Raw genomic sequence first — 22,352 nt, forward strand, 5'->3', positions numbered from 1 at the left:
TGGGGAAGGGGGGGCTCGGCTGTCCTTACCTACTCTAAGGGGAGGCTCACATTCACCCAATTTGAAAACCCCTGTTCTAGTGTATTATCATAATTTGTTTAACATGCAAATATGTTTTTTTTTTACCTCAACCTCAAACCAGATAAAGGCTTGCGCCCCCCCTGTGATCTTTGCCGCCCCACTTAGGGGTCCCCGGACCCCAGGTGAGGAACCACTGCTCTATAGGAACAAACACATGTTTGATAAAGGCAAACACAGTACAATATATTTCATGTATGTATTGCACTGTAATACATCTGTGAATGACATGACAACACTTTGATGTATTTTGTAAACCTCATCAACGCATTCTCATGAACGGGTTTGTATGATATCGTATGATATCGTATGATATCCTTCGAAATTACAGCGACTGCAAACTGGTCACGTGATGACCGGTCACATGACAGTACCCGGGACACAAACACCCATTTCTTGGGTAAATGTCTTCTGTTTTCCCCTTAACTTCTTCTAGGACACTAACTCCGCTCCCACACTTGAAAACCCTGTGTTGTAGGACCAATCCATCCACCCAGACCTCCTCCCTACACTGATTGTCGCACTCTTATACAGCGGCAGTCCATGTGGTGTGTAGATTAGTAAATATGTGGTATACATACGTATTCCAGTGCATTACTTTTCGTAGCTATATATACACCAATGGTTCTTGACAGCCTGCCCTCATCCCCTTTGTGTTCAGTACTTCTCTAAGCATTCTCATTCAGCACTTTAGAGCTTAGCCATTGACAGCAGCTAGCTAACTTAGCGTCAAACCCACTTGATGTTGTCTAAACCCAGGAGGACTAAAACGTCATATGAATGGTTCTACTTTGACACTGCGTCTGGGCTGAGATCAACTCACTTTCAGTTCAATCAGCTTAAACTGTGAAATCAGAAAGTGGACTTTTTTGGAGCTTGTTTCTTCCTCAGCAGCCTGTCAGCTCTTGTTCTGCTTCTACCAACTCAAACATCCAATAGTTTTAAATGGGCGATAACACTAGCTTTACCAATAGAAAAGATCTCTACAGTTTTAAGCGCAGTGTCTGTTGACGGTGTGGTAAATATTACTCCTTCCAATTTATGATTTTTTGAACAGATTGATTTGAATTTGAAATGAACACAGCCCCATTTTTACATCAGTACGTCTGTGCAGCACTAGCCAGGTGGCAGAAGTGAACTTCGTTCATCTGTTATGCTTCAGTCCTTCATAAATGTATATCTCAACTGTTACGCAATGAAAACAAATAGTCTGTTTTACACAAATATGTAAGACAGAGTTTACACTGCAGCTTAAATTGTCCCAAACTCCATTAAATTTCTTTTACACGGGCAATGCATTCTGGTAGCGTTGCTGCAACTTTTGAGAAGCGGGGCGTTGAATTGCCCGCATCTCATTTGCATACATTTGAGGTCCAGGCTACTTATGCAAATCAGGGGCATCCAGCTCGAATCGCCGCCTCTCAAAAACTTAAAAAAATCAGACAGATTCAGCAGCTGCAGCTTGAATAAAAAGGTTTTAGAAACACATTTTGGTGAACTATTTTCGTAAAATAAGACAAGGTTTCCAACCATGTTAGTCCGTTTTAAAATCCCGGAGCAGACAGCTCACAAGTGAAGCGTTTGTCCATTCAGGTGCAGCCAACGCACTTTGCTCGTCAGTGGACATTAAAAAGAAACTGATAACTACTAGTGGAAAGCCCATCAAGTGTCCAAAGCTGGGAAGTGGGGCAATCCCTGCTGTCAAAACTACGCCATGTGGACACGCACTGTACCATTAGAAGAAGATTAATTAAAAGAATGACATAGTTGGCATTCTCTCGGAGACTCTTGGCATCAATGTCTTTTTGATATACTACGGTATAAGTTATGAGCTGCATTTGCCGGTTAGGGAAAGATCGTGGGTGTGGTTAAATAAACAAAACGGAACAACAAAAGGACACGAACCCCGCTCTCCTGGGTACAAGTCCTGCTACCGTTCGCTCTTCATACTACGTCATCTGACAGCGCCTCTGCTGACCTGCTGCTCTGCCCGGTGTGTTCATACAGACACTGGGTGATTTTTAATTCAGTATCTGACGCTAATCCCTATTTTCCACTGGGCGCACCTGCACTGCGTTCCGGATGCGCCGCGACCCCTGCACTGCGTTCCCCCTGCGAGCAATCCCTGCCATTCAAGTCTATGCTTGATATTCCACCAGCCACGCCACAGCGCGTCCCAGAAGCATGCGTGAAGAAGCACTCACCCCCCGGTTAGCATCCCATTGACCTAACCGGGGGGTCCCCCGAATGATCCCATTCATTTTGACGTCACTTTGACAGCGAATAACTTTACATCTGAAGCGTTTGAAGACTCTATTTGTCCATTGTTTATTTCTAAAGAAACACGACAATGTATAAAAGGCTCCATTACCTTGTACCTCACGTTATGGCTCCGTAGCAGACGTTTTTGTAAAAATAGGCTAACGATTGTGTCATAACCACGGGACTTTCTGTCGCATAGTAGAGGAATTACCGTATAGTACAGGAGAAGCTCGCAGACAGTTTCGACTTACATTAGCTGTTTAAGTTTAATTACTAATGTTAACTAGCATTTTAGTTAGCAATAATTACCCTATTTCCATGTTATCTCCTTACATATACCTATGCTCTCCGTCTCTGCTAGATTGGGAATGATTGAGATTTCTCTTGGCACAGCTACCAGAAGACTTACAACTTTCAGACAGGTTGCTCACGTCACATTTACGTCGTCTCTCTCAGTTGGAGGCTGCGCAGTAACGCTCAGCGCTCACCGGAAAAGTGCTTCTAATGTCCTTCACTGGCAGGGGGTAAGCTTCTCCTCGGACCGCGAACCTCCTATGGCGCCATTTTAATTCTACAAAGCGATCACCCCCCGTTAGCATTCCATTGACTGCCATTCATTTTGGCGCCACTTTGACAGCGAATAACTTTACATCTGAAACGTTTAAAGACTCTATTTGTCCATTGTTTATTTCTAAAGAAACACGACAATGTATAAAAGGCTCCATTACCTTGTACCTCACGTTATGGCTCCGTAGCAGACGTTTTTGTAAAAATAGGCTAACGATTGTGTCATAACCACGCGACTTAATGTCGCATAGTAGAGGAATTACCGTATAGTAGAGGAGAAACGTGCAGGCAGTTTCGTCTCACATTAGCGGTTTAAGTGTAATTACTAGGGCTGTCAATCGATTAAAAAAATTAATCTAATTAATTACAGACTCTGTGATTAATTAATCGAAATTAATCGCATACATAATTAACGGTGCCTGAACCAATACTTTTTAAGAAAGTAAAAAAAGAAAAGAAAACAAAGGTTACTAAACAACAGTCGGCGACATTAAAGAACGGCTTGTTTATTGCTAAGGCCATATGGTCAAAATTAAATGATTTAATAATAATGTATAACAATAACAATAATTTATTTCACTAGTAAATTGCTGTTGAACGACAAAAACAACCACCAAGGACATTTACAATAACTACAAATGCACCACAAAGCTGTAGTTTACCAGTTTCATTGAACGCACCGTCTGTGTTGTTTTTCCGACGGCAGCTCGGCAGCTGCAGATTGTTACATCCCGCTGTTGAGTCACAGTCCTCTACAGTAAAACACAGTCAAACTTTACACCGTTCAGCGTTAGCTGTCAGCATTGTAATCGTGTTTAATCCAGCTACTAGCTAGTGGTAGGCTAACGTTAGCTGCTGTCGAGTCGGGGTAAGAGCCACTGACCAAGCATCCGTATTTGACAAGTTGGGATTGAGAACGGGCTGGTCAGGTATGAGTAATGCAGAACTGAACAAGAGGACATGCAGCTTCAATATCAGTTAGCCAGCTAGTTAGAGCATTGTTTTATTTTTTATTTTTATTTTGTTTGGCTGAAGGGAAATCATTTTCCAAGTGATGCCCTTTGCCTCAGTGTGGCAAAAGTGCAGCAGAAAGCATGCACAGATACAGTAAAGGCCGTTTTATGGTCGGGCATAAACTCAACGCCGTAGCTACGTCGTGACCCTTTCGGAGTTCTGCGTCGGGGTTGAACGTGTTTCTTTGCATTGCGGTGCGTGGCCGCGACATGTAGTTACATTTTTCGAGAGGTGCACGTCAGGCTACGGCGTAGGGTCCGGCGTAGATGCTGAAGGGTCTGCGGGGGTCTGCCGTTGATTCTACCCACAACCATAAAACAGCCTTAAGTGGGACTTCTGCATTGGCAGGGTCTGTATGCCCTGCACGTGTTTGTGTCCTGGCGCTCACAGGAGCATCAAACCCACCCCTTGTCATCCAAACACGGGTATCATATGTCAGCTGCAATTCCCATTACCATTAGTCCCGAGGTCGATTATAATTGGTGGTGTACAGAGTCATGTTGTAACTGACTCTGGCGCTGTGCAATACTGATGCAACATGTTGCTCGCTATCTGTGTGTGTGTGTGTGTGTGTGTGTGTGTGTGTGTGTGTGTGTGTGTGTGTGTGTGTGTGTGTGTGTGTGTGTGATCTGATGTGAGTGTGCGTGTGCGTGACTGAACTGCAAAAGTGAAACATTGAAGGATTCGCATCTGAATTATCTTCACTATTGACCTACACTGCCTTTCTCTCTCACACACACACACACACACACACACACACACACACACACACACACTGCTTAGTGAGTCCGTTTGCTCTCTGAATTTGCAACAGATTGAGTCAGACTGTTAAAACAAAAAACAAACTCCTCAGTGGTGTTTGTAGGTGACTATCTGGTGACGATTTGACATTTTAAGGGCACAATACCAGCCAGCAGTGGATGAAATGCTGTTCAAGCTGTACCCAGAGCATGCAGGGTTCGTCTGCAACTACAGCTGACAGAGAAAGAGAGAAACAAATGAAACCCAAGGGAGAAGGAGAGGCTCACAAACCGAGAGAGACAGAGAGTGACAGAAACTGACTTAAATAAAGTCAGAAAAAATGTTTTCCCCTTCTTCATGTAGCGTATTGTGTATGCAGACAGGTGTACCTGCCTCGCTCTCTACCAGACAGACATTGTGGCAAATTGTTGTCACATGCTAAGTTCGCCCTTCCAACTCTGCCATTTTCAATCTGCTCCACAATGTTCAATCGTCCCTGAGTAAATCTTAGAAGCCAGGTCATAAAAAAACAAAAAAAACATTAGCAGCAGCTGGGGATAGAGAGGGAGAAAGGGGGATGAATGGATGAAAGGAGGGAGGGAGGGAGGGAGGGAGGGATGGAAAGATTTAAACAAAACAGAGTAGAAAGTGAGTGCAAAAGACACATTAAAAGCAAGATGGAAAAGCAGAAAATGAATAGACGGACAGAAAGACGGCCACTGACTGACTCAGGACGAGCCAAACTGTAAATGTATAAACTCTTGCTTTTATTCTCTTTAATAAAAATGATCTTGTGAAAAGTGAAATGGGTCAGATTGTGCTCTTGGCTTGCCCTGTGGTTAAACAATGTTTGATCTCAAGATCGACAAGATTAAAGTTACTTTCCAGTATTTTTATATGTGGGTCTTAATTGTGGTAATATAGCTGTTAACTGTATAAATCAGTTATAATACGAGACTGTGGTGCTTTGGGAGAAAAGAATCAATGGTGTTGGTTGCCAAGAAAAAACAAACCAACAGAAATTCCATTTTAGAGCTTAATATGGTTAGCTCTGTTCAGCAAAAGAAGAAGCAGCATGCATTATGCTAAACCTACAGGTTGTACCTGGACATATCTCTGCATAAAAAAACAATAAATGAATAAAACTTAAATAACAACAATTATCAAATTCATACATGGCTTAATTCCGTTAAGTGTGACTGATGATTGACAACCATCGCATTTTGTCATGAAAAATCTCACTCCCATCTCGTAAAACACGGACGCTTGGTCAGGTGCCTTTGTCGTTATTGACGCTAAAAGTTTCCTTTAGCGTCATATAACGCGCTTTAACTAAACACGCTTGGTTGGGACTATTGGCGTCCCTTTTGACGCAGTTATGTTAAGGAAAAGGTCGTGGGTGGGCTTCGGGTTCCGTGACACGCGGGAATAATGGGACGGTTAAAAAAGAAAGCGACTTCAGGAAACGTGACAAGCGGGACACGATCCCCGGTCTCCTGGGTGAAAGTCCTGTGTTTGACCCATCCGCTACCCCAACAAACCTCCCTACGCGGACTTTTGGCCGCGTAGGGAGGTTTGTTGGGGTAGCGGTATGTTTGTTGGGGTAGCGGTATGTTTGTTGGGGTGTTCTCCAAACACGCTGAAGGACCCCTTTTTCGTCGCTTCAGACGCTGACAGCCAATGTCCAAATGTCTGTATTGTATGAGTTTGGAGTGAGAACGGGTTGTCATAGAAGATACACACTGTTGCACAGCAGTCTGTAGCTTTGAATTAACTGTAGCTTTAAACTTGCTAGTTTGGCACCAACAATGTAAATTATAAAGCCCGGAGCAGCTGATATCTTGCATTTATGGTAACGTATGGTTCTGCATCAGTTTTAGCACTTTTCATAAAAAAAGATTGACATTCTATTTTGTATAGTCATGTATGCTATTGAATATATATTTTGTGTGGACAAAGCGATGAGTTGCACTGAGTTCAGTCAGTTTTCATTATAAATCTCCTGTTCTGATAATAGCTTCATAATTGCATTTCTTGCCTTGCGTTTATTGCAAGTCACTCGGAATGAGTTAGAGTTGTGCCATTTCTCGCCTTTTTTGTTCCAGGTGGTTTTTATAATATCAAGGCCCTTCCTCCCCCTGCGAGCCTTGCTGCTTTTGTGGCTGTCACTTACAGCAGCTGCCTCCCAACATGTAACTCACTTTGGCCTTTGGTTTTGTTACCTTGTCAGAAACAAATTCCCTTCAAGGGGGAATCAAAGTTCTATTCGAACACAACATGTTTTGTGTATCCCCGTAATTGATTTGGTCATCATATGACATGGTGCATTGCATTTTGGGATTTTTTTTCAGAAAATGGGTACAGTGGGGATATGGAAGCTGTCATGTAGCTGTCAACAGAATCTAGATTGGAGAGATAATGGATAATACATATAGTATAATACACACACACTCTCACAAACACGCATAACATTTAAACACTCAGAAACACACAAAGTACAGGAAACACAAACACATACACACACACACACACACACACACACACACACACACACACATACAAACACTCACTGCATGCTGTGGATTCACCTTGTTACACAGAAGCTGTACTCAGTAATTTCTATAAAAATGATGATCCCAGGATGAGGAAATGAGTTTCATTCTCAAAAATGTAATGTATGAAAACAAGTGTTGGCTAAATGCAATGTAGCCAGAAAGGATCATCAGTTGTCACTGACAGGAGTTTTTCAGTATTCAGCTCTGCAGAGACCAGATGATGAAGCATTTAAGTGGTTTTAGTTCTTAAAAGCTCTAAAGTACTTAGTAAACCATGTCCTGCTGACCTTAACATTAATGGAAACGAACTGAGAGGCAACTGTTAGCATTGTCCATTGTTTACTAAATTATGAAGACTTAAAATATGTTAATCCATCATCATCTGACCACACACGCACACACACACACACACACACATTTACAAGTCCAGAGAGAGACACATTTACAAAGGCACCCATGCACACATGTATATACAGGGGCATTGTTAGATATACATAACTATACAAACACACACATGCACACAATATTCAAATCACGATCAAAGGCACATTTACAAAAATAAAGACACACACACACACACACACACACACACACACATAGACGCAGAGCGCTGTGACAGCATAGTTCAGATTAGTAATCCTGTTAAACACACTCAGCCATGCTAACACTAATCCACAGAGGATGCACCCCACAGCTGCTGACAGACAATACCTAAAAACTAAACCTTCACATAAACCCTGAAATGAGACACACATGCATGCATATACACATAGTTCATGACCTGTGTAACACATGCAATTTCAAGATGTGTGGACATTTCCTTGCATGCACACATAAACTAATATTGCCTCAAATCCCCAAATATATACTTTGTTATTTTACTTTCCATTTAAATGCATTACACAATGGATATATATCATAATAGCAAGGAAGTCTGTCGTTGCGCATACACACTCAGACATGACACACAAAAACATACATAGAAAACAACAGAATAAAGGGAGGGAAGTTAATTTGTATGTGCGCGCCCACACACACAAACACACACACAGATAGACAGAGAAATACAGCATTTAATATGCGATTCAGGGCTGCTGCCGTGTGTTTGTAGCTCGGAGAATCAATCTTCTCTCCATTTGGATGAGATTATGTTTTTAATATCTCTGGTTTTTCCCATAATTCCTTCCTGATAATTGTATCATGCTCTCCAAGTAGGCACAATAAAAAGCAAATAAAATGCAGAGAAATGTATAAATGAAAAGGATATTACTCAAGAGCACACGTACACATGCGCGCACAGCTTTTGTGACACAATACATTCTGGGGATATATCATCACCAGCCCATTGTTGTCACAGTTATAATGGCAAACACTGAGGCAGTCATTAATACTTGTATTCTGTATACAGAATACTTTCTTAGACATAACACAGGAGCACCAAATTACTATATCCCAACACAATACTTTACTTCCACTCAACTTTTTGGGGATTTTTGTAAAGTAAATGCCATACTGCTCACAAAAATACCCTCTTAAAGTAACAGCGTTCAACATTCAACAGAAGAATAAAGGCCTTTACAAAGCGGGGGCGTGACAAATAAACAATACGATAATCACCTGCGAATATCATATCAAAACTATTCATAGCGGCAGCGATGCAAATTTGCGGCAGTTGTTCAATAAAAGTTATCTTAGGGTCAAAAAAGAAAACAAAAGTTTGACTTCGAGCTCGGAACTCAGATAACCGGGCGGTACCCCGAGCTAAAAATCCAACGTGGCTGCTCCGTGCATCAACGGTTGTGAAAGCTGTAGTAACGTACAGTTATTAGCACTTCTGTCTTATTCTGTCTCAGTCGTACACACAGTCCTGTCCAACATCTATCCGTGGACATGTTGCTGTGCTGTTTGTACGCACGAAATACAGCATAATCCATTGTTATCAACTGCCCCGTCTCCCCCTGTGCTGTCCCACCACCGTCGGGAAGCCAAAGCAGGAAAAGCTAACAAGCTACAGTAAGCTATTTAATTGAGTTTCCTTTTAGCAAAATACTCCGAGTGGATTTGATTCCCTCTGGTAAACAGTTACACAGTGTAGCCATAGACTGAAGATAGAGCGTAGCATATGTCTAGGACTTTTATTGTGAAAGGTAAGAACGGAAAGAGTGTCTCCGGTAAACGCTGCTTTTGTCAAGGTTGATAGTACTAATAAAGTTTGCTGTCTATACAGCCTCCTGTTGTTCACAATGTGATTGGTTGATGTCTTTAATTGCGGTGCCGAAAACTCAGGAAAATCAACCTTCTTCCAAAAAGAATTAGGTCGCACTATCGAGGGGCAACATTTGTATTCTGTATGAAAGTACTCATGACAAAAACTACAGTTTGAAAAAATATATTGACATGGTCAAAAACAACCCGGTGTTTAAAGGCCTTAAAGGAGCAACCGCTGGCTTATAGTTGATTCTTTCTTTGTTTTATGAGAGTACTGCATAATAAGTAATAAAATAGGTAATTGATGGAAAATACTTGAAGTATTAGTATATCCATGTCCCCCAAAAACTCAATTCCGCAGTTTATTCTTTGTATATTGACTGTATAACGTAGACCTTGGAACCAAATTCAATTTGATGCTTTTTTACGATGCCATCCTAAAATAATGTTTTTTTTTTGTTTTTTTTTTAAGAATATTTTTTGGCCATTTCTACCTTTAATCGTCAGGAGAGACATGAAAGGGGAGAGAGATGGGGAAGACATGCAGGAAACCGCCGAAGGTCGGACTCAAACCCTGGGCCTCTACGTCAAGGAATAAAACTCTTTATATGGGCGTGCGCTCTACCAACTGACCTACCCGGGCGCCCATGTGTGTGTTTCCCTTAATAACAGAAAGCATGTATCGTTTACCATTGCAGTATCACTTCCCACTATATTTACAAGCTAGAGAGTGAGTATCTCTGTGCTTATATTCATTAACATGTGTGTTGCCGTCCATGCCTACAGTATTCCCCTGGTAGGACAGCATTGTGAAGCCCAAGTGGTTGTGAATTCTGGCGTCTACAGAGACAGTCAGAGCTGTTATACCTCTCAGATCTATATTTTATGTCTTTCTCCTGGGAGGATTTTACAGGAAGAATAAAGATTTAAGATGCTCCTCTGACCATTACCATGCAGCCCCACCCTACTCCTCTTTAAGCTCTTCTACACAACATGTACAGATGGGCATTGTTGTATTTAGCAATAATGTAGGTTGATAAACAGCCGAGATGGATATAAGAAATTTGTTTTGTTTGGAAAAGCGCATTTGAGCAAACATTTCCAGTTCATAAAATTCAACCTTTATTCTGTGTATATATGCTCAACGCATTCTCATGAACGGGTCCGTATGATATCGTACGAAAATGTATCCACACCAAAACGTATGATATCCTACGAAATTAGGAGACCTCCTGCTGGTCACGTGACGCCGGGTGATCACGTGACACTGGTTGGCTACGAGCTCCATGAAGCCGAGCGGTAGTTGCTAGTTGTTTAAGCCACTACAGAGCTTCGTGACACCGGCTGCAGGCCTCCATTGTATCAGCGGTAGTTGGTGGTTCAGTTGCCCAAAAATAGGTGACTTTGAGCCAGGTACAAAGTACTGCGAGCTGCCGGTCGTTTTGGCGGACATTTCGGTTAAATTTACCCCACAAAATATGAGCGTTTTCCCGTGACGAAAGTTAAGACTACGCACCAAAACAACTAGTTATGACTTAGTATGGTTTTGATTAAAACACTCATACAGGAACACACATTTCCTGGGTGAAAGGCTTTAATTTTCCCTGGGAAGCGAACTCCGTTCCCTGGCCTTAAAGTTCACTCTGTTCACGCCCACCCATCCAACCCAACCTCTTCCCTTCGCGGTCAGTCGCGTATTTATACAGCGGCCGTCAATGTAGTGAATACAGCAACAAAACAAAAAAAAGTGGAATGCTTACAAATTACAGTGCTTAACTTTTTGTAGCTCTTTGAACGAATGGTTCATGAGAACAGGCTGATATGCTGAAGATTCACTATTCCTATTAATGTTTCTGGCCACATAGTTGGTTGCCCATAGCAACATTGCCCATTATAAGGTAATAAGGGCAAGTGTCAGCAAAGACCTTTTCATCTTGTGATGCTTAAAGAGTAATGATCTTTGGCAATCATGGAGACTTTTTTTGATAACTGGAGACATGAAAAATGTCTGAATATAGTATAAAATAGAAAATATATAGAATATATTTCTTCGTGCTTAGTGTATTCAATAGAGAAGTAAACTGAATTAAAACTACTTGGTTCTTTAACCTCCACATGCTTTTACTGAAAATATATGTAAAATATAATGTAAGACATCAGGTTATTGGATCTATATTTTCAGATTGGATTACACAACATTCCTGTTCCATATTACCTCAAACCACTCTGTGTGGTTAAAGGGATACTTTGGATAGTTTGAAGTTGGGTTGTATGAGGTACTTATCAAAAATGCTTATATTACCTACAGTAGATGGCCCCAGTTTGGAGAAGCAGACAGCAGTACCGACACGGAAGCTAAGCGGGAGTTGCTGCTTTACCGCTGCCTCGATTGGTTAGTTTGTGTTATTGCGGGACTTTGGTGAATCCAAACGAACACTTTAAAACACAAAGGTCACACCAAACCACAAACACATTAACCCATCGAGGCAGAGAAAGATCAGCTTATGAAGAGAGCATAGATAACGTCTTCAGTTTCCTGTCTGAAAGGGCTGTCTAGCAGCAAGGTAAAGCTGTGAAAATATTCCCAGAGCACGTTTTTCTCCCATCCCAGAATGTTGTGTGGACTTCCTCCGCAGCGCTGTGTAGGAAGGTCTGGCAATGCGAGACTACTAATACACTGACTATGGAGAAGTAACTCATACAACCTCACTTCAAAAAATCCAAACTATTGCTTTAAGTACTAGTTACTGAACTTTAGTTAGTGTTAAGTTCTTGGGAGCAGTGTGAGAGCAACGTTCTGCTAGACATTTCCATTTAAAAAAAAAAATGTACCTGGCCAAACATAATGTTTAGGTATGAGGCCCTCTACAGTGCCAACTGCCTTTTTTAGGGATATGATATGTGCCAAGGAAATAATACCCACGCCACCTGCCAGTACCGGTGGCAAGACAGCAAGATGGATCAATAAATTGTACATACTTAAGAGCCACCTGTTAGCGGACAGTGACAACACCACAATAAATGAGGCAGCGGTGTCCTCCATATTGCATTTGCACCCGTTGTCAATCAATCCTAATTTGCTGTGACAATATCCTTCGTCTCAACTTTTACCCCCTTGTAAAGGACGCAGTCACATTAGATCATTTTCATCTGCACTGGTCAGAACCCTGTCACAGCTGGCCTGATTGGCTGAGCGGCTCCAGAGCTGGCCAATCACAATGTTAAATGGAGCTGAACCCGTCGCCAGATGGGGTCTTCTGCTGTTACATCATGAACTGTTGAACCCAATCAGCACGCGGGTCGGTGAAGTGTGAACAAATGGGGTCACACTGTAATGTGTCAGGTGATACATATTGCGGATCACTCACGGGGCAAATTGAGGTTTAATACACCTGTGGGGTGATTATCAAGGCATAGGCTACAGGAAATGTGTGAACTGGTCTCTTGCATGATCGCTTGAGGCTCTCATGTAACTATAATGTGCTTGAGAGACAAAGACAAGCTGAAATTCACACTTCTATACACCTCTGCTGATTACGGCCACAGGCTATCAGAAAGTGTCCTTCCTGCTGTAGGTTATTTTCCAGTAGCGTTCAAAGGATAGAAATAAAAACTGCAGGCCTCACACGCATGTGTATCTTGGCGTTTGTGTTGAAATTTGCACATTCAGTTGTATCCACTCTGATGAAGATTAACTGCTTTACGGCTCTTGTAGTAATTGTACAACATAGTTGCAGGAGAAATGCATGAGGGTCGAGTGAAGGACATTTGATGTTTCCGGTGTGTGTTGGCAGTACGCTCAAAAGTGTTGCAGCAACAAATGCTGAAATGTACCACACCATGTTAATTTAATTCTAAAATTAGATTTACTGTCCTTTACAGCCGTGTGCTATGTAGTGTATAAAGCACAATTGTTGCAATACATAATTCTATACTGTACTAAGAACCCAAATGCAGTGTAGAGCAGGTCTTTTTTAAGTCTGAGACTAAGTCTCCCTTCAGACAAAGCTTGGAAAAAGGCACCCCCTTAGTTTTTTTGCTTAGTTTTGCTCTATTCCTGGATGCCTATAGACACTCAATAATTGAACTACAGATAATACACATAATTGAGCTGTGTGACATAACTTCTGACTACACCAAATACATAACAAAGGTCTGTCATACAGACACATTATTAGTGTCTGACTCTGTTAAAAGATGGAAAAATGGTAGAATTACCCCCAAACTACTGTATCTGTGAACTCTCTCTTTAACAAGTCACTCACATGTAGGCTGTGTAATCTTCTTTTGATAACTAATGGAATACCTAATGGAATATGCTTTTCCCTTCCATTCACTGAGCCTCCTCTGAAACAGCTTTGAGCCCCCCTGGGGAGGCCCATCTCCTACTTTAAACACCTCTGGTGTAGAGTGATGGGAGTACACAAAATAGATGAGCCCCAAAACTGTATGGAAATAAATGCATTGAGTACATCTGTGTTTCAAAATTACGTCATCTTCAGGTCTTTTTCTTTCTCGTTATTGGTTTTGCCTTTTGTCAATGCATTTCTGCGATAAAGTCACGTGCAAACACTACTTTTTGGCATCCTGCTATAGCCTACTGAATATAATTTCTACTTGTAAGGGTCAAGTATCACTAAGAAGGCTAATGTATATCTAAAAAGAAGTGCTGCTGAGACAGTCTGAGAGTTGTTGGTAGCATATTTCGACATCTGAGTAGGGGTTTACTTCCCCAAACAGACCGTATGCCACTAAACCTAATGAACAAATAAAGAGTAGGACTCCTTTTTCTAAAGGAGGGATAGAGAGAGAAGGAGAGATTTAAGCGCCTGTAGTTAGGGGACAGAGATGGAGGGGGGGAGTGAGAAATTATAGAGAGAGAGAGAGAGAGAGAGAGAGAGAGAGAGAGAGAGAGAGAGGGAGAGTGAGCAATATGAGCTTTTCTGTCTAGAGAAGCAAGCGAGGGGATATTAGATTAGATTAGATTCAACTTTATTGTCATTGTGCAGAGTACAAGTACAAAGACAACGAAATGCAGTTTGCGTCTAACCAGAAGTGCAAAAAAAGCAGAAAAGTGCAATGTGATATACAAGTATAGACAGGTGGTGCATAGGCAGGACAAGAAATATATTGCAGTGTTATAAGAGCAGAATAAATATGGCTATGTAATATGAACAATGTATGAACAACATGTACAGATATGTGCAATGTAGTAGCATTTACATTATACTAGTAGTAAAAATAATATAGATATATGCAGTGTATTAGCAGACTATATAATAAGACAAATAGATTAAGTACGGATATTCTGAATGAAACATATAGACAGATATGTACAGTATGTACAGCTATGTGCAGTGTGTTAACAGTACCATTGTAGTGCAGAAACAGTAACATTATAAGAGTAGTAAGAATATGTGTTTGTGCAAGATGAATAGTATGAAGAGCAGTAGAATCTGGCTATGTATAGATGTAATTTCAGTACGTACATTTGTAAATAAATAAATAGAACAGTATGGGTGGGGTAGTGCAAATTGTCTGGGGGGGGGTTAGTAAGTTAAATTGTCAGCGGGATGCAGAGCAAGAGTTCAGTAGGATGACAGCCGCAGGAAAGAAGCTTCCTCTGAACCTGCTGGTACAGGTGCGGAGAGACCTGAAACGCCTCCCGGAGGGGAGTGGTGTTAACAGTCTTTGATGATGCTGCGCGCCTTATGCAAGCATTGCTTGCCCTGGATGGTCTCGATGGATGGGAGTGAGGAACCGGTGATGCGTTGGGCAGTTTTCACCACCCTTGCAGTGCTTTCTGGTCATGGGCAGAGCAGTTGCCATACCAGACTATGACACAGTTGGTCAGGATGCTCTCGATGGTGCAGCGGTAGAAGTTCACCAAGATCTGAGGGGACAGGTGGACCTTCTTGAGTCTCCTCAGAAAGAAGAGACGCTGGTGAGCCTTCTTGATCAGGGTGGAGGTGTTGAGGGTCCAAGAGAGGTCCTCAGAGATGTGGACACCCAGAAACTTGAAGCTGGTGACACGCTCCACCTCAGTCCCGTTGATGAGAATGGGGGTGTGTGTGTGCTGGCTTTAGACTTCCTGATGTCCACAATGAGCTCGTTGGTCTTCTTGGTGTTGAGAGCCAGCCGATGATAGATGCTGGACCGTCTCCCTGTAGGCCGTCTCATCGTTGTTGCTGATGAGACCAATCACCGTAGTGTCACCTGCAAACATGGCAATGGTGTTAGAGCACCATGTACAGGTGATCAGTCATAGGTGAAGAGGGAGTAAAGGAGAGGGCTCAGCACACATCCCTGTGGTACGCTGGTGTTCAGGGTGATGGTTGAGGAGGTGTGATTATCTAACCTAACAGACTGAGGTCTGTTGGTTAGGTAGTCCAGAATCCAGTTACAGAGGGAGGTATTGATGCCCAGTTCACTGAGTTTGGTGATCAGTTTTGGAGGGGATGATGGTGTTGAATGCTGAACTAAAGTCAATGAACAGCATTCTTACATATGTGTAATATATATATATATATATATATATATATTAGGGCTGTCAGCATTAACGCGTTAATCGCGATGCGATTAAGGGCTGAGCATAACACGTTCAATTTTTTTAATCGCATGCCGCCATTTATTGATTTATTTTCACTCCACTCAGCTTCGCATCGTGCCTAACAGGCTACTATTTTGACCCTTTGCCGCACTTTGCCATACTTCCTTGTAACACATCCTGCTGCTGCAGACTGCAGGCATGATGGGGAAAGACGGCAGCAACGAAATTCTGAATGGCGCTTTTTATTTTCCAAAACTCCCGGTCGGGTCAAAAGTCATATGCACATTGTGTAAAACTATAAAAAATATCACCGAAGCACATCAAGCTTGACCTACCACCTACGAGCTAAGCATAGTACAGTTAACGTGACTCAGGTTGATGCTAGCAGGCTCAGGCAAAGCACTATTTTGGAGAGTGCTACTTGCCGACCTGCGGATGAAACCAAATCCAAAAAATTACTACCCTCTTGCAAAATGGGTGGCAAGTAAATGCAGACCTGTCAGCATCGTAGAATACTCAGGTACTCAGTGCTATGGTTGGCATGTTCTGACCCGTCGTATACATTACCGTCGAGGGGGACAGTAGTTTCACGCATACACAGCCTGTACGACACGGAGAAAGCAGCCCAACTGGAACTGCTGCAAAGTGATGCAGGGTGATCACTGGACGTCAGTGAGTAATCAAAATTATTTAGGAGTTACTGCACACTATATTGACTCTAGATTCAAATGTGTGACTAGATTCACACATTTTTCTTTTGTTTACAGTAAATAAATAAAAAATAAATAATAAACAAATACAAATCTTAAAATCAAGTTCATGAAGTCACTTTCTTTGCATTCATTTGATTCCCGATCAAGATACACTGGTAAGAATTGCTTTCCATTGTTAATATGTACTTAAAAACAGTTTTGAAATGCAAAATAATAGAATTTTAATCATGTGATAAAACATGCAATTAATCGCGATTAACTATAGAAATTCAGTGATTAATTGCGCTTAAAAAAATGAATTGTTTGACACCCTAATATATATATATATATATATATATATAGAGAGAGAGAGAGAGAGAGAGAGAGAGAGAGAGAGAGAGAGAGAGAGAGAGAGAGAGATGAGCTTTTCTGTCTAGAAAAGCAAGCGGTTAGGTGTAATGTGAGACTCCATTCCTCACTTCCCTTTTTATGTCTCTATCTCTGTTCTTTTATGTGTGGGAGTGGCAGTCTGTTTCCAAAAAAGACAACGCCGGGCAACAAGACCACTGCTAATAGAAAACCTCTCCTTACACCGCTGTATACTGCTCAATCAGCGTGAAGGATGATGCAACGTCTGCCCTTCACCTTTATGCTGAGTATATTTGCAACACAACAGTTAACTAACATAGGTCATATAGTTCTAAGTGTACATTGGATATCCTATTTCTTACTAAGGAACATGTGTCGAGAATCCAGCGCTTTCAAAACGTACAGCACTTAAAGACTCCAGCATTAAAAAGAACTATTTGATCTCTCATTTCTGAAAACAGGGAGAAAATGCGACATTTTCTTCTGCATTAAAGCATAGGATGAAGAGTGACAGAAGTATTTGTTAATTTTTCTAAAAAAAAGGTGACAGCTTCAAGACGAGGGAAGCTGTACGTGATGGAATTACAAAGACAGTGAATGTGTTGTCATTGAAGGCATTCAGGCTTGTTTAAAGGAACATATCGTTACGGCAGACATTGAGGACCGCGGCAGCTATTACCCAGCGTGCCAAGGTTAGGTGCTGAAGCCGTGAGCTCAGTGGATTCCACTGCCAACCTTGTGTTGTTATTGCAGAGGGGGCGAAGATGAGAGAGACAGGGGATTAAAACCCAACTCCCACGCAGCAGTATTACTCTATTAATCGGCTGTCTTTTGTCTATCAAGGTTATAACAACACGCCGCGCGGCGCGTGTCAGTGAGAGAACAGCTGCATTCATGTGTAGGATCTCTGCGTTTCTCTCATCTTTTTCTCACCTTGTCTCTTTCCGGTCTTTATTTTCACTCATTTTTTTGATTCTCCTACCATGCATTCCTCCTTTTTTTCTCAGCTGGTCCTTCTTTGGTAACACTTTATAATAACCATCACTAATAAATGGTTAAATTGATAGTTAATTAAACTTTAGTTAATAGTTATTGTACTGTTAATGGACAACGGCATGATGATTTATGGTTACCAATTATCAGTGATGTTATAATTGTTGTTGTTTTGTCATTAGTTTAGTTTTATAAAATAATGAATTCAAACATGTAGGTAGATAGTGAATACCTTGTCAATGGTTAATACTTGTTTTGCAAACCATCTATAATCTGTGTAGTTAGATGCAACTAATGCTTATAATAATTAGTTAAAGGTGCCGTAGGTAGGATTGTGAAGATCCAGGACTTAGCCAAAAAATTTGAACATCAACAACTTCTGAGTCCCTCCCCCCCTTTCTGCTAAAGCCCAAAACGGTCTCCTAAGCCCCTCCCCCCACAAGGGAGAATGGATGCGTGTGCATCTGAACAGGGAGCTGTGGATTTTTGCAAATCACACTACAGGCTGTAGGTGGTGCCAGAGGAGCCAGATTTCTTTTTAAATTACCTGATTCATGTAGTTCTACTGGAACATAGGGTCAGTTTCAGCAAATATGACAGAAAGTTAATTTTATAAGTCTTAACTACTGCACCTTTAATGAGTAATAAGTAGTTTATAAAGCATCAAGTAACATTCATTTGGCCCCAATAAAAGAAAATTGGCATTATTGATGATTTGTACACTTTTTGTAAATCTATCCAAATAATGTTTATAGATGGTGTACACACTACTTATTAACCATTAACAAGGCATTTTAATCATCAAATGCAACTATATAATAGTATTCCAAATAGTGTTTATTGACAGTTTATAAATGTCTTAAACATTAGAAAATATAATATATAAAATGTTATGAAGTGAGCAGCAATAAATAATAATAATGTTACTTTATTAATCCTGCAAGGGAAATTGCAATGTTTTACTCAGTTGTTATTTTATACACACTGGCCTGAATTACACACACTCTTATCAGACAGCAGTTAAGAGTGCTTAGGGACCGTCTACAAACTACAACACAGAAAAGAGATACAACACAAATATGTAGGCTATTAATTTAATGATTAAATAACGTAGTGTCTCCAAACTTACCTCAATTATAACATGTCTCCTGCTAGTTGTACTACAGCACTTACTTTTAAAAAATAAGCATATGCCTATTTTTGAAAATATGTTTGCATCTCTTTTCGGTGTTGTAGTTTGTAGACGGTCCCGAAGCACTCCTTGGAGTATCAACACCAGAACTAAACAGAGCTGAATTAGCAGAACTTTTATGCATTTCTTTCACATCTACTGCAGTCGGATTCACTGTGTTCACTCGGAAGGAATCACTTCACATGGGTAGGCACTTTTAATGACATTTTGAACATGTTAAGAGGCTAAAAACAGGTTTAAACTTGACTTGCCCTGTTTAAGCCTGTTGGGTGCTAACGCTAGCAGGAGGATAACTCGGTGTAGGCAGCACCGATTGTTTTCGTTTTTCTCGCTACTGACAGCACTCCAAATTTACAAACAACAGCGCTACGTGTTGAAATCGACCGGAATTCTCCTTTAACAGTAAAGTAGCTTAGCAAAAGTTGAAATAACTATCAAGTAACTATTTATTAGTGATGGTTATTGTAAAGGTGTTACTTTACTTTTATAATCTCTCTGGCCTTCCAAACATTTCTGACTTTTGTCATTTCTTGATGTTTCTCCACCAATTCTATCTATTTTAGTGTTCCCTGTGCTCACGCACTCGTTCATTCACATCTCCTCATATACCTCTTTCTTTCGTGTGTCCCTTTTTTCATTTAGTTATCCATTATTTTATTGTATGTCTATTTGTCTCTTCTCTTATGCCCTCACCAACCCTACCTGTATCCATCTTTTTGTATCTCTGGGTTATGTGACCTTGCATCCTTTCATCTTCCCACAGACCACAGCAGCTTTATCAATAGTTGTGTTCGTTTCTGTCCGATAGAGCGGCATCTCTTTTAGGAGTTGAAAGTGTAACTTCGACTAGAACCGGTGTTTGAGGAACACTTGTGTTAACCGCAAAAAAAAGTGTTAAGTGTGTGATCCAAAACAAACACGCGAGTCAGGTCCTGAAACCCATGCAGAACAACCCGAACAGGCTTCTCAACCTAGACAGGAGCAAGACGTTTCAGAGTGGTTGAAGTTATTTCAATGTTAACACATTAGTCTTTCATACGTAATATCTTTAATTCTGCCCTGTCTCCAGGACATGGCGATACAACTATCTGAACTCTTGGGGCCTCCTCTCTAACTAGCTTGGTTTGAGGGCGTGTCACACTAGCAGCTCGGCGAGCATTATAACGTGTGTTAAAGTGACGCAAAATGACGCGCGTTTGTCATGAAAGTAAAGGCTGGACTACAATAGAGCTGTCTGGAGCAGTTTGTGAACCGTGTTTTCTGTTGGAGATGGTAACTCCCTTTGGGGTGGACTTTGGGCTTTTTCACTTTGTAAACCGATTACATGCACAAATAAACACAATAAAGGAACGGGAAAAAGCCAAAACGTATAATATGAGCACTTTAAGACATCTAAAAGATAGTGGTGGCAGCAAACTTGATCGCAAAAGTTAAGAATTCAATCTCAGTTGCTTTTTGCACCAGAAAGAAAACATGTCAAAAGTAGTTTAAATGCTAAAACGGTTTGAAATATAAAAGATGTCTTATATCTTAATGATGTATTAACTTGAAATCACTTACGAAACAAAATGAAGCGTGTGTTTAATCAGACCAATGTTGAAATGAGGAAGTTCAAACAGCAAGCAGGATGCAGAGTATCTTAACCCTTACCTTACCTTCCTTCTACTTCACTGGCTGCCCATTTCTATTCAGTCTGATGACAGTCAGAGTCGGGGCCTCTACATCAACCCATACAGTGATAGCTGTGCTCTTACCTGCGTTCAGATGTTTTGTCCTTCTGTAAAATCCAACCTTGCATTCACCTTCCCCGAATGTTGTTTCCTATCCACTGTGTTTGCACATTTGTTTGCCAGCTTATTTAATTCTCCATCTGCATGTTTGAAATCTAAACCTTGATGTCTTTGCATAACTTCTGCATTCGCGCATTCTTTGTCCTTTTGAAAAAAAGCTCCTGGAAATGTTTTTGTTTCTTTCTTTAGTGTGTGTGCTGATGTTTTCATCCCCCTGCATGATGTTTGAGTTGTGTTTGGCTCTTTTCATGTGGATGAATAGAGTATCTTCACCTTGGGATCAAGTGTCCCCAGTATGCTTTTGTTTGTGGCTAACACATGTATGTTCTGTGTGTGTATGTAAGAAAGTGTGTGTTTATCAAGGATGGCTACCAAGGTTAAACCATCTGGAGTGTGCGTATGTATGTGTGTGTATGCATGCATGAGTGCCTGATTGTATTTGTGTGTTCGTCCATGTGTGCATGCATGCACCTGTGTGGTTCTTTCTATGTGACTGTATGGGCCTTTCTATTTTATATGGTTGCCTACTGACGTGACTTTGTGCATACGTGTGTGTGTGTGTGTGTGTCGGTGTGTGTGTAGGCGCGTCTACCCAGGACTCGGATGCAATGGAGCCAGAGAAGCAGGTGGACAGCACAGTGAAAATGGCCGGAGTGATCGCAGGGATCCTGATGTTCATCATCATCCTCCTCGGCGTCGTCCTCACCTTCAAACGCAGGTAGGCGATAAACACGGCATCAGGACATAATGGCAGACTAACGGTGCTACGTGTGGCATTTTAATGAAAAAATAATAGACCATCAACACATCCGTTTTGTATCTTCACTGCGATCCCCTTAACCCAACGACAAGAGATTTGGTATAGCCTCTATCAGACTCCGCTGCCTTGTGCGCCAGATTTCCTGTTGAGTTGCTTTGTGGCACCAAACTTAATGAAGAAGCAATTCGTACATCCAACAATTCTTCAATGCAGGTGCGTTGGAAAACGTCACATTAGATAAAAAAAAAAAAAAGAAAGGAAACTTGCTACAACATCCCCATTTTTTTTTAGAAACTAACATTTTGGCCCCTCTGGACATTGTAATCATTGTTTGAAACACTCTATACGGAGGTCCAGGGGGGCCGAAACATTTCTTCAATAGATGGTGATGCTGTAGCAAGAGCAGAGAGCGGGATCTTACTTTTTTTTCAAGTCTAATGGCACAAATCAGGAAAAAGACTTAAAACTGAAACATTTATAGTTTCTGGTGACAGCAGATGGTGAACAAACAGCTGATTGAAAAAAATCTCTTTAAAGATGGCAGTATTAAGAGCACCATGGACATGAGATAGAGGCTACCA

The 22,352-nt window shown here is 41.2% G+C and overlaps 1 protein-coding gene across 12 annotated transcripts in view; it reads left to right on the forward strand.

Annotated features, from left to right (window-relative positions):
- ptprt (protein tyrosine phosphatase receptor type T) overlaps positions 1–22,352 on the forward strand; it is a 447,834-nt gene that overhangs the window by 273,775 nt on the left and 151,707 nt on the right. For all 12 annotated transcript variants that reach the window (XM_036001937.1, XM_031277206.2, XM_036001938.1 and 9 more), the window contains one exon: positions 21,594–21,729. In XM_036001937.1, the coding sequence (XP_035857830.1) occupies positions 21,594–21,729 (136 nt within the window). The remainder of the gene's footprint in view (positions 1–21,593; positions 21,730–22,352) is intronic.

This window comes from Sander lucioperca, chromosome 6 (assembly GCF_008315115.2).
Source record: "Sander lucioperca isolate FBNREF2018 chromosome 6, SLUC_FBN_1.2, whole genome shotgun sequence".
Classification (NCBI taxonomy): Eukaryota; Metazoa; Chordata; class Actinopteri; order Perciformes; family Percidae; genus Sander; species Sander lucioperca.